This window comes from Euleptes europaea, chromosome 15 (assembly GCF_029931775.1).
Source record: "Euleptes europaea isolate rEulEur1 chromosome 15, rEulEur1.hap1, whole genome shotgun sequence".
NCBI classification, from domain to species: Eukaryota; Metazoa; Chordata; class Lepidosauria; order Squamata; family Sphaerodactylidae; genus Euleptes; species Euleptes europaea.
The window spans coordinates 14,875,166-14,886,944 of record NC_079326.1 but is presented as its reverse complement, the minus strand read 5'-3'; the positions used below and the strand labels follow the sequence as shown (position 1 = coordinate 14,886,944).

Sequence of the window (11,779 nt, the reverse complement as noted above, 5' to 3'; positions counted from 1 at the left end):
GTGTTCGGGTTTTTTTTTTTAATCGGAATCCTTATAACTATGAATAGACAATAAATCTGATTCTTTATTATTATTATTTTAAATAGCACCCTTCTAAGTCCCCCTCCAACGCTGCGGCGAAAAAGTCCTTTGTGTGTCCGGGGTGGTGGTTGTGTTTTTTTTTTTTGTTTGTTTGCTTGCTTGCTCCGGATCGTCCCGTCCGCCTCTCTCCCGACAGTTCAACCTCGCGGCCCGGCGCTCAGGTCCGTCACAATAATAATTAATAATAATAATTAATAATCAGAGGAGGCGGTTTCTCCGCGGGAGCTTCCGAGGCCCGGGGAGAGGGGGGTGTCCACGGGGCAGGCGGCGCCGGGGGGCGGCGGGGTGTGCGGGGTGGGGTGGGGGTGGGCAGCTGTCACTCGCTCTCCTCTTTGTCCTGGACGGTGGTGGTGGAATGGTTGTAGAGTCCCTGGGCCATGAGGTGGAGGGCCAGGCCGTTCTTGATGCCGGTGGCCTTCTTGATCTTGGCCCGCTTGTTCTGGAACCAGATCTTGATCTGCGACTCGTTGAGGCTGAGCTCCTGGGCCAGGGTCTGGCGCCGCTGCTCGGTGATGTAGCGGTTGGCCTGGAACTCCGCCTTGAGTCTCTGCAGCTGCTCGGCCGTGAAGGCCGTCCGCGGCCGCTTGTCCTCCTTCTCGTTCTTCTTCTTCTTCAGCTTCCTCGTGCGGGGACCTGCAGGCGGGCGAGAGAGGCGCGCACGCCACGGGAGGGGAGGGGAGGGGGGAGGCGGGGAGGGGGGCAGAGGGACCGGGGAGGGGGGGACAGAAAGCGGGGCTGGGTCAGAAAGGAGCCCCCACCCCAAAAAAAGGCACGGGGCCCTTTGCGCACGGGAGGTTTCGCCTCTCCATGCGCGTTTTCTCCATGCGCATCCTTAAAATGTACCGCTTTGGGCATTCGGGTGGGGGGCCTGTGCCTCTAGAGAGGGGCGAACCCAAGGCAAAACCTCCCGGGCATAAGTGGCCCGATGGGGACGGCGGGGTCAGGGCCTGGGGGGGGGGGGTCGGGCCCGAAACGACGGAGCCGCCCCACTCCTGGGGGGGGGGCTCCCCGGCCTCCGCCAGCGAAGCCCGCCGGCTTGCGACGCGACCCCCTTCGCCCTCCGGCTCGGCCCAGGGGGGACCCACCCAGCCGCCCGAACCACATGCAGCGAGCCCCACGGGCCTGACCCCCATGTAGACGGAGCGTGCATAGGCTGACCCACTACCGGCCGGGGGGCGGGAGGGAGACGCCGCCGGAGCCAGGAGACAAAAGGGGCCGGGGGGGGGCGGTTTCCACAGGGCGGTGGGGGCAAGGAGGGGGCCCGCCGGTTCGGTTCCCCCGGCGGGCCCGGAATCGAAACGATGGGACGCGGAACGGCCCCCCCTGCTGCTCCGGCCCAGCTACAGACCAGCCGCTCGTTTGGGGCATGGAGCGAGGGCGAGGGCAGTCTGTTTATCTGGGTTTCTCCAACTGGGCGCGACTGGGTGCGCGCACCCATCCAGGTGACGCCTGCCGTCGGGCGGGCGCTCCTCTCTCCTGGAGTCCCCGCTCGCCTCACCTTAAGAGCACAAACAACAAATCTTATCTCTTAAAGGCAAAGCCCCTTAACTGCTATCGAAGGCTGCCAAAAAAAAAAAAAAATGCCAGGAAAAATGGCCGACCAGCTTAGTGATACCCGGCTTCTTTTTCTTTTCTTCCTTCCTTCCTCTTTTAAAAATCTATTGGCAGCATTCGTGGAAAAAAATATATTATTTCCGCAGAGGTTGCTGGTGCTAGAGAGACAGGCCTCTCCCAGCCCTACGATATATTCATAAGTACAGTGGGAGATCTCTCATTTTCCTGAAAGCTTGGGGGGTGGGGGGGGCAGATCAACAGCCTTGCCAGGGCTGCAAGAGTTAAAAGACACTAGGAAGCACCCCCTTTCAGGAACCCTTTCCCAACGTCACTCATCTTCAAAAGATGCAAATATCGAGGAAAATTTGAAATGCGCCAGGACAGGTTCCCATTAGCTTTCGGAGGCCGTTGATATATTATTAAGCCCGAATCGAGACGGGGGTGGGAGAAGAGATTCTTGTGGGGGTGGGAGAAGGGGGCAGGCAGCGAACCCAAAGTTCATCGCGCTGGTTTTGGAATCGAACTGCAATAAAGACGATTTTTCTAGCCAACTAGTCCTATCAGGCGCCTCTCTGGATTTCCAGCGCCGGGTTCCCAATGTTTGCCTCCAACGAGAGACCCCAACTCTGTTGGTGCAGCTCAAACCAAGCCCCCCCCCCACCTCAGTAAGCAAACACGTGTCTTTCTTTAAAATAATAATAATAATAATAATGACCTGGGGATATATTTTTGAAAGAAAAGAAAGTCGCCATCACATCAAACAATACAATTCCTCCGCTTTAAACAATAGGCTGGCCTGTGCAACACCGGCAGAACCTCTCCTACTCTTACTTTCGCAGGGGGGCGACACGAATAATGCCAAACGGTCCCGCGCCCGACACTCGAGGAGGCCGGACGGAGCAAAAGCCTCCCAGCAAAAGCGACGCGGCCCAGACACCCGGCTCCTGACTACTCAGAAGTAACTCGCAGTATGCCCAACGGCGCTTGCTCTCAGGTCAGATCGCCTAGGATTGCAGGCCTACAAAGGGGGGGGGAGTCCCGTGAAACCGCAGGAATTGGGGCCGGCCCCCCGGCCCCCCTTCCTCCCCTGGCGTCTCAATCCTTGGGCGGCCGCCCTTGGGAAAGCAGGGCCCTCCCGCGCCCTCTTTGCTGGGGGAGCATCGCCCCGGCCGAGAGCCCCACACGCCGCCGTCCCGGCTCGCTCCGGGCACGTCGGAATCCGACCCCTTTGGCTTCCCTCTCGCAAAACAGCAACCAGCCGGGCCTTCATGCGGCAAGCCCCCCGAAGTCTAAGCCCCCTCGACCCGCGCGCGTCCAAATCCCGATCCGGAGCCGTCTTGGGGCCTGCCAGAGCAACCCTACGGATTCCTCCCACCTGTTCTCCCTACTTTTTAAAGGGGGGGGGGAGAGAGGAAAAAAAGATCGCCCCACAGGAGTGGGGAGCGCGCCGGTGCGAGGCTCGTCCGTGCCAACGGAGCCAGGGCAGCGGCTTAAGTGTCAATGAATCGCTGCTGTCCGGGACAGCGGGTCGCGGCTGCTCTGTGTCGCTGGACATTTGGATGTGGCTGTCCAGGCAGGGCCCGCATGACCATTATATGCTATGCAGAATAACTATATGTAAATATATATTCAGTTAGCATGTCATATAAAATATAGCCACCAACTAGACACCGGAACGGCTCTTCCGGAGAGCGTTCTGTGTTTTTGCTTTTGTTGAAAATATATTCAACACGAACCATTTGAAGCAGGGAAGGAGGGATCCCAATTTAAAATAAGAATATTGATTTGAAAACACATGAATGGTTGCAACCCACCAAATGAATATCTTTAAATATATCTAGATAGATACCGTCCGAAAAAAACTCCCGTCTGGGGCGGGGTGTGTGTGTCTGTTAGTCCCCCTCCCATGTAAGGAACATATTTACAAAATCGAAAGAGTTGAATGCTTTAAAATGGACTTTGGATTTCGCCTTCGAAAGATCTCCGGCTTTGCTCGGGTGGGACGAGCTTCAGGAAAGCGGGGAGAGGAGAGCCGCCAGTAGGCCCGGGCTGAGCTTTCCTCCGCGGCCGACTTGGCTTGTCTCAAGATCAAGGATCTTGCCAGAAATCTTTGGCAAAGAGGGGGGGGAACCGTAGGGGCGCCTAGTAAAACATCAACGGCTCTACGGAACTCAACGCCCCCTCATTTACGCAGACCCCTCCCCAAAAAAAAGCCCCGCGATCCGGCTGCGTTTCTCAGCATCCCCCAAACCCCGTTCGGCCTCCCGGATCGGGCTCGGTGGGGCCGGCTGGCTGCTGGGATGGGGGGGAAAGGAGGGGACCCCTTCCAAGCGCTGGCCCGATGATCTGTCTGGGCTCCTCCGGCCAGGGGAGGCGGGGCCCGGCCGCCTGGCCGGCGCTTGGAGGGGCAAATTCAAAGCAAAACCCCCTTGGCTTGGCCGCTCTCTAGATGCACATTTTTCCCCATCCAAATTCTCAAAATTCAACAGTAAGACCCCATGCAGAGTTTTCAGGATTAGGATGGGGGGATGTGCATCTAGAGAGGGGCAAATTCAAAGCAAAACCCCCGTGCGTAAATGGGCCGCTTCTCTCCCCATTGGCTTCCTTCGCCCCTGCTCCGTCGCTTTCCTCCATGGGGCCGGGGAGGGCTCATCCCGGGCGTCGGAGCCCGGGCCGGGCCAGCGGCAGGGAGCGCTGACAGCTCAATCACGCCGTCAATCGGGCGAGTCAATCAAAGTGGCTTTTCGGAGCCGCCGAGGGTCAATAGCGGCGGGATCGCGATGGCTATCAGCGCCCAATTGATCCATCCCCGGCAGAAAGGAGCTTGGGGGGGGGCGCGAAGGAAGCCAATGGGGAGAGAAGCGGCCCATTTATGCACGGGGTTTTGCTTTGAATTTGCCCCTCTCTAGAGGCACATTCCCCCCATCCTAATCCTCAAAACTCTACATGGGGCCTTACTGTTGAGTTTTGAGAATTTGGATGGGGAAAAATGTGCGTCTAGAGAACGGCCAAGCCAAGGCAAAAACCTCCCGTGCATGAATGGCCAAGGAGCCCCAGACCTCCTCTTCCTCCTCCCCCCCTTGCCCTGGAAGGGGGGGGAAACCCCACCCAGCCTCCCTCTGCAATCCCCCCTACTCTTCCTCAACTCGGTGCCCTCCGGCATGGCTTTCCAGCCCGCCGCTCGGGGTTCCCTAGCAGCTGGGCTCCCGGCCGTGGGGAGTGCCAGGCTGGCCGGTGACCCGGAGCGGCTCCCTCGCTCGACTCTCTCCCGATGCCGCCAGCCGGAAAGCAGATCCCGACGAGGGCTGCGGCTTTGGGGGGGGGGGGGAATTAAGCCTTCTCTTTCCAGGAAGTGAGAAAAACAGGGCTGGGGTGGCTGGGGAAACTCGGCTTTCCCTCTCCCACCACCCAGAGGCCTGGGGCATGCCTCCCGAGGAAGAGCTTCGCTGCCCACCCCATCCCCCCTCTCCCTTCCACACGTGCATCCTATGCCCCCTTCTCTTTCATTTTCCAAAAAGACAGCCCCCTTCCCGTTTTCAACCCGTTCCTCATTCACTGCCCAGTTCCTCTGCGACTCAAGGCTGCCTCTCCTCTCCATGCAACCCCCCCTCCCCAACAGTCCCTGCCTGAAACCCGAAGGCTCCCTTCCTGCCAATGTGCGTTACGCCTGGGAGGCTTCGCCTTGGCTTCCCGGCTCTCTAGATGCAAACTTTCCCCATCCAAATTCTCAAAACTCAACAATAAGCGCCCCATGGAGAGTTTTGAGAATACTGAGCGGGGAGAGCGGCGAATCCAAGGCAAAACCTCCCAGGCATAAATGGCCCAAGAGACACTTCACAACGAAAGACCCCACGGTTGCAACCATTCGGAGTGTTTCGGAACCGTTTGAGGCTGGGGGGGGGGGTTCCATCACAGAGGGGGGCGGACAAGGAGCTCCAAAGGGGGGGCCTGACCTGAAACTCGACCAACTTGCAAGGGGGGGCCCTCCTGCTCCAGCTCCCTTCTGGAGGGCATCCCCCTACCCCTAGGTCTCCTTCCCTACGGCCTGGGAAGGAAGGGGGGCGACTCGCGAGGCGAAAGCAGAGCGACGGCGGCAGCCCCGGTCCGCGGCCTGTCCGGAGGAGGTCTCGGGGCTTGCAGGGAGAGCGGTCTCTTCTCTGCCCCCTCCCCTCCGCCCCGGTCAGCAGGGCCGCAGGGGACAGCCTATGCACGCCCTTCCCTGGGAGCGAGCCCGCGGGAGGCCCGGGCCCTTGCTCCCGCGGAGACCCGGCCCGCCCGGCCGGCGGCAGCTGGGGCCGGCCAAAGCGACGCAAGCATACCGTCTGGGGGGTGGATCTCGAGGCGCGGCAGAGGCTTCTTACCCGAGGACGGTCTGTCTGAATACCTAGTGCAGTACACCCAGGCCGGCCATACCAGCGGCTGTTGGCAGTCGCTCTTCGCAACCGCTCCTCCATTACTGGAGCCCATGAGCAGGATGGCGGGGCTGGCGCGCTCCCCGTACTTCGCCGGGTGGGGTCCGCTCCCTTCCGAGCAGGAGGAGGAAGAGGAGGAGGAGGAGGAAGAGGAGGAGGAGGAGGAGGAGGAGGGGGGCTTGGCCGTCCCTACCGCCGCCGCCGCCGCGGCGGGGCTCGCTTTGGAGGCGGTGGAGGAGCCGTCGGGGGGCCCCCCGGGCGAGGCGGAGGCCGGGTTGGGGGGCCTGGCGAGCAGAGGGTTGACGTTTTCTCTACCTGAGCTGGCCCCGCGATCCAGGGCTCGGTCCCGGCCCCCTCCGCCTCCCCCTCCTCCTCCTCCCGTCGTCCCGGCGAGGAGCAGCAGCTGCTCTTTCTTGCAGCCAAAGTCCGGCCTCAGGATGTCGTCGATGAAAAAGTTGGTGGTGCGATGGAGCGGCGGCGGGGGCGGCGGCGGCTGCTGGGGCGGCGGGGGCGGCGGCGGGGGGTGGTGGTGGGGCGGCGGGTGGTGGGGCCGGTGGAGGGGCAGCGAGAGCAGGCAGGGCGCGGCCGGCGAGGGGGGCGCCGGCCCGGGGGACACCGCCGCGCCCTCGCCGTCGCTGCCGCTGCCGCAGCTGCTGCCGGCCGGCGGGGGGGCCGAGTCGCGCAGGCTGCTAGGGTCCGGGCGCTCTTCCATCGTCGGCCGCCAGCTCCGGAGCTCGCTGCCTCGCCTCTCCCCGCCGCCCCGTCGCTCCGGGAGGCGGTCGGGCTGCTGCCGGCGGGGCTCCAACCAAACCAAACCCAAACCTCGGCGCGCAGGATAAAATCCACTTGTTGGCGGCTCACAGCGGGTCCTAGAGAGAGAGATCCGCAGGCTCAGGCACGGGGGCGCTTGTTCTTGTTTGCTCTTTTTTGCGTTTTGTTTTGCAGTTATATTTCCTCTCTCTCTCTCTGTTTCCCCCCTTCTTTCCAAAAAGCGCAGCTCAAAACAAAACCGGCCCCCCCAAACCCCGCCCCCCTCCCCCCCAAGTCTTCTCACGAGCTACCCATCTTTCTCCAAAGGCTGCAGCTTGGGGGTTTCCCCAAGTGTCAGAGTCAGCTTTGCCCACGGATCAGCCTTGGCAGATGCTTTAATCGCCAGCTTGCACGTGCATCTTCTCCCCCCCACACCGCACACACACACCTTTCCCCCACCGCCACCTTTAAAAAAGAAAAAAAAAGAAAAATCTCTGACAGCTCCGCTCTTGCAACAAACTCTCCCTAAAAAATCTCTCAGCCACACTTTTTTTCATCCCGACCGGAAGCACGTGAGGATGGCCCGCACGTGGAAAGCGCCAATGAGCGGCCGAGGCACTCTGTGACGCCCCTGACGTCCGCCAATGGGCCGCCGCTGCAACTTTGCGTTGCGCTTGCCTTTGCGCATCCTGCCCCAGACCCCTTTTCTCCGTCCCGCTGCCCTCCGGTTTAAGGCTGTGCGTGGAAAAAAATAAATAAAAATTCTTTTAAAAAGACCAAATCCACCAGATCACAGATGATTTTTGTCCCCCACCTCGGTAAGACGGCCGTTCACCACCTTAAAGACTAACAAAAATATTTTCTGGTAGGGTAAGAGCGATCTGAAGAAGTGAGCTGTGGCTCCCGAAAGCTCCTACCCAGCCAGAAAATATTCTTGTTAGTCTTGAAGGTGCTACTGGACTCTGGCCCTTTTCTACTACTGCAGACAGACTAACACGGCTACCCACTGTGAATTACGTTCACCACCTGTAAGGCTCGGAAAGGGCATTGGTCATGCAGCCCTTTCGGTGTTTTCTTCAAGTGGAAGTATATTGAAATATTTTAGACATCGTCTTCTCTCTGTTTTTTTAAAAATCAGACTAGACCACGGTGGGGGGGGGGGACATATGTTTCCTAGGGTCAGATCTACACCTAGGTCAAGAGCCAGCCAGATTTCTCCCATTATTCTGAGGATTCTGCGGTTGCGTGTTTGGTCTGTGTCACACACGTGAGAATGAATAGATTTCTTGTAAACACCACCTCTCTGGCCGCTTTGGGAGGGGTGGGTGTCGGGGGGACCCGACCCCGCAGAGTTTAGTATGTTCTGCCTCCATCGATTAAAAAAGCCCTCGCTTCGATCCCTGTCGTTGGACGCAACAGGGTTGATCCCCTGTGTCCTTTTGCCTGGGCCCTGCTGGCGGCTTCCCCTCGGGTCGGTGCTGGGCTGCTTTGGACGAACCCTCCCGTCGGCCTTCCCTGGCATTCATTTAAGCGTGTAAACCCTCTCCCGATGAGGACTATATTCACAGATTAACAGGTGGGATTAAGCGTCTGACTGTTGTTGGGTGCGTGTGTGTGTGTGTGTTTTTAAGGCAAGCCTGCGGATGAACATACAGTTGGAAAAATCACAAGTGTAGCAGCCGCTTCGTTTTCACGCAAGCGAGCTGCCAATGTTTTACCCGCACGCACACAGGGAGTGAATAACCCGCCCTCCAAGCCCCAAATCTTCCATCTTCGCCCAACCCAAACTGGCTGCCTGTAGTTTATTCAGCGACCGAGACACTCTTTGTAAACAGCAAGACTGGCTGGGCCGCTCCGGCTCCTTCTTTGCACCACGCTGCTCTCTAAGTATAACATTCGCCTGCCTTTATTCATTTTGCATGGATCATTTAATTGTTTGCAATAATCCCCCCCCCCCGCGCCAGCAACTGCTCCGTTATGAAATATTAGAACGGGGTATTTAATGGCCAGAAACTGAAAAAAGGATGCACAGGGCCACCGTAGTAGCCATTTATTAGGCCGGAGGTTTTGGGGGGTTTTTTGTTGTTGTTTTTACCTTTCAAGGACGCTGCGCCTGTTTCAGGTATTCATAAACATCCTTAGACGGCAGCTTGAAAGCCCGGCGAACCTGTTTACAAAAAAAAAGTAAGTGACGTCACGTGATTTGATTCTTATTCTCCCCCCCCCCTCAAAGGAACTGTCCCTTTTAGTCTTTTACAGATTGATGTTGAATTGACCGATCATTTCAACTCACAATTTTCTTGTTATGGGTGAAAGGGGGGGGGGGGGTCTAGAGGGACTTAACTTCCCAAACAAGGATCCAGATGCCTGAAAACGGGGGCACTGAACGAGGGTCTTCTCTAAATCTCCAGCAGTCGCGGACAGACCGAAAGAGAGCGTTGAGAAGGCCTCGTTTTCAGATCCCGGTGGAAGCAGCTTTCTCAGCAACATTTAAGGGGGAAATATATATATATAATCTGCAAACTGGCACCAGAGAATCTACCTGCGCCCTAACGGCCACCCCCCACTCCCCAAGAAAATGATTCTTGAACATCTGGCCGTTCCCAGTCCCCTCTCCCTTAGTCACCCCCCAAAAAATTGGGTTTTATTTATATTTTAGTTTGCAAAAAGGAGGGGGAAGGGGGAAAATTGAAATCTTTATCCCAAAAGCGAGCGTGGGTACTTAATTAAATTCTAATTAGGACACTATCAATATCCCATTTAGCTGCGTAGCCTTTGTGTGCCTCGGTCCCTTTCAGCGCCGTAAATGGGGGGCCGCCGCCTTATCTCGCCTGCAAAGAGACGCCTTGAGAAGGGCTGCGAAAGATAATTTATAGGTTTTAATTACTCTTCATTCCGCCTGATCAGCTTGGCGTTCATCAGAAGACGGCGAATAAAACCTGGTCAAAAAGCTCTGTCACTATTCCCTGGCACGGCGCTTAATCAAAGTAAGCAGGGCCCCTATTACACGCTGCGCGCCTCTCCACGTAATTTCCCAGCTGCTGATAAAGCTGGCTGAATAATGCTGCGGTCCTTCGGAGACACCATTTACAGAAATGACTTTATTGACGGCTTAACGTCGGTAATTCATTTTACCTTTCATGGAGTGGGAGCCCGGATTTGTTACAGTAATGGGATGATAAATGCGCTGGCGGCCCCATAGCTTTGATTAGGCTCGGGAAGAAACGCACTTCCCCCCCCCAGCGCGAGCGCCCTCCCCAAATGGGCCGAAATTGGGCAGCGGGACTCGAACTGGCCCCCCAAAAAGAGGGGGGGGATCCCCACTATGGCCAGGCTGTCAGAAGCAGAAAGGCTCCGCCGCTTACCTGGAGGATTTGGGGGGGCTGGTTCCCTCCCCACCCTCCAGGGAAAGGGCCGGGGAGCCCGAGAGGCCAACGCGCCCCTCCTGTATAGGCATCTAGGGGCTCGGGATTCTTGCGGGTGTCCAAGGCAAGAGGGGGCGAATCTTCTTGAGTGGGTGGGGGAGATAGATCCTTGGCCATTCTCTGATGAACAGTTGCAAGCCACAAAAGGGGCCAAAGAAACCTGAACCCGAGAGCAGGAACCAAAAGTTCCCTTCATGTCTTCCTCCCCTACTTGCGGCCTCGTTCGTAGGCCCCTTGGTGTCTGTCAAAAATAAGGGAAAGGGGGATCTATTAATCTTGAATTGATATCGATATTATCCTAGCATTAACATGATTGTTAAGCATGTTATTGTTATTTTTCAGGGAGCAGGGATAGAGATTTGGCCTTCTCCCCCCCCCTTTCTGTCTGTCTTTATTTTCTTTTGTCTCTCAGATGATCAGTCCCAAACTTTCCCTTTCAAGCTACAAAGCGCCTTAAATCAAAGTCAAGGAAGAGGAACATCCCTTAGAAATGTATTCAGAAATTCGATTGAGGGTAATTTATTCTCTTCATTTTTTTTGTTTTGTTTCTTTTATTTTCTTCCTTTTTATTTTAAGCACAACTCCTCCTTGGGGGATGTAAAATTTCGTTGCAGTCACCATCCCGGTGTAGGCAAATTTTTAAAAGTGTGCAAGGTTTGAAATGTTATTGAATAGAGGTCCCCCCAAAAAAACAAAAAAACAAAAACACCTACAGCACTACAGAGAAGTGATGGCGAGCTTCCTTTCTCCGGGTGTGTTTTGTGTGCCCCCCTCTCTATATAGTGTGTGCGTGCGTATACACAAACATACCTACTTGGGATATATATGTGTGTGCATGTATCTCTCTCTCTGTGTGTGTACGTGTATCTATCTCACAGACCTTTTCCTCCAAACGCCTGCTTCGCCTTTGGAGGCCAGGCCTCGCAGTTTCTGCCCGGGCAGTATATATCGCCGTCTTTAACATACACGCCGGTAATCCTATTTCTAGGGCCAGATCAGATCTCATTGGGGCCTTTGGTGAAGGACATAAATGAGCTGTTGCAACACAATAGATTTCCTCCTTCCTACAGGGACCGGCTGACCAGCGGTTTTGTTAAATGTGAATGCGGATAGATTTCTCCTACAAGTGGGGCATTATGATTATGAGCGGGAAGGTCAGGCTGGGCACCCCGGGTCCCGTCCCCACCCCCCCAGCCTATAGAGCCGGCGAACTGCTCGGGGATCCCACGTCACCGCACCTGACAATCTCCTCGACGGGCTAATTCAATTAGCGCCGGCGAGATTCCGTCTTCATTCCCCGGCCGGAGAAGGGGCTGCCTTGGCGAGGTGACCTTCGAGGGGAGCGGCCGTGGGGAAGGAGGGTCCCCCGGCCGCCCCCTCGCATCATTGCCAGGCCCAGATCGACCTAGCATTGGGAGGGGGGCAATAAGGAGTGCCAGCCGCGCTGCGCAACCAGCCCTCGGGTCTCCCTAGGCCACTGGCTAGCTGGCAGCTGGACGGGGATTGAACCCCCCCCCTAAAATCTCCCCAAGATAAACGTGGGAATGCGCCATCGAA

At 56.9% G+C, this 11,779-nt stretch overlaps 1 protein-coding gene across 1 annotated transcript; it reads right to left on the bottom strand.

Annotated features, from left to right (window-relative positions):
- Nucleotides 1-378: 378 nt before the first annotated feature.
- On the bottom strand, nucleotides 379-6,759 carry EN1 (engrailed homeobox 1). The gene is made up of 2 exons (XM_056861500.1): nucleotides 5,997-6,759; nucleotides 379-714 (listed from the first exon to the last, which is right to left on the bottom strand). The coding sequence occupies exons 1-2, from the start codon at nucleotides 6,757-6,759 to the stop codon at nucleotides 398-400; spliced, it is 1,080 nt and encodes a 359-aa protein (XP_056717478.1). The 3' UTR covers nucleotides 379-397.
- Nucleotides 6,760-11,779: the final 5,020 nt, after the last annotated feature.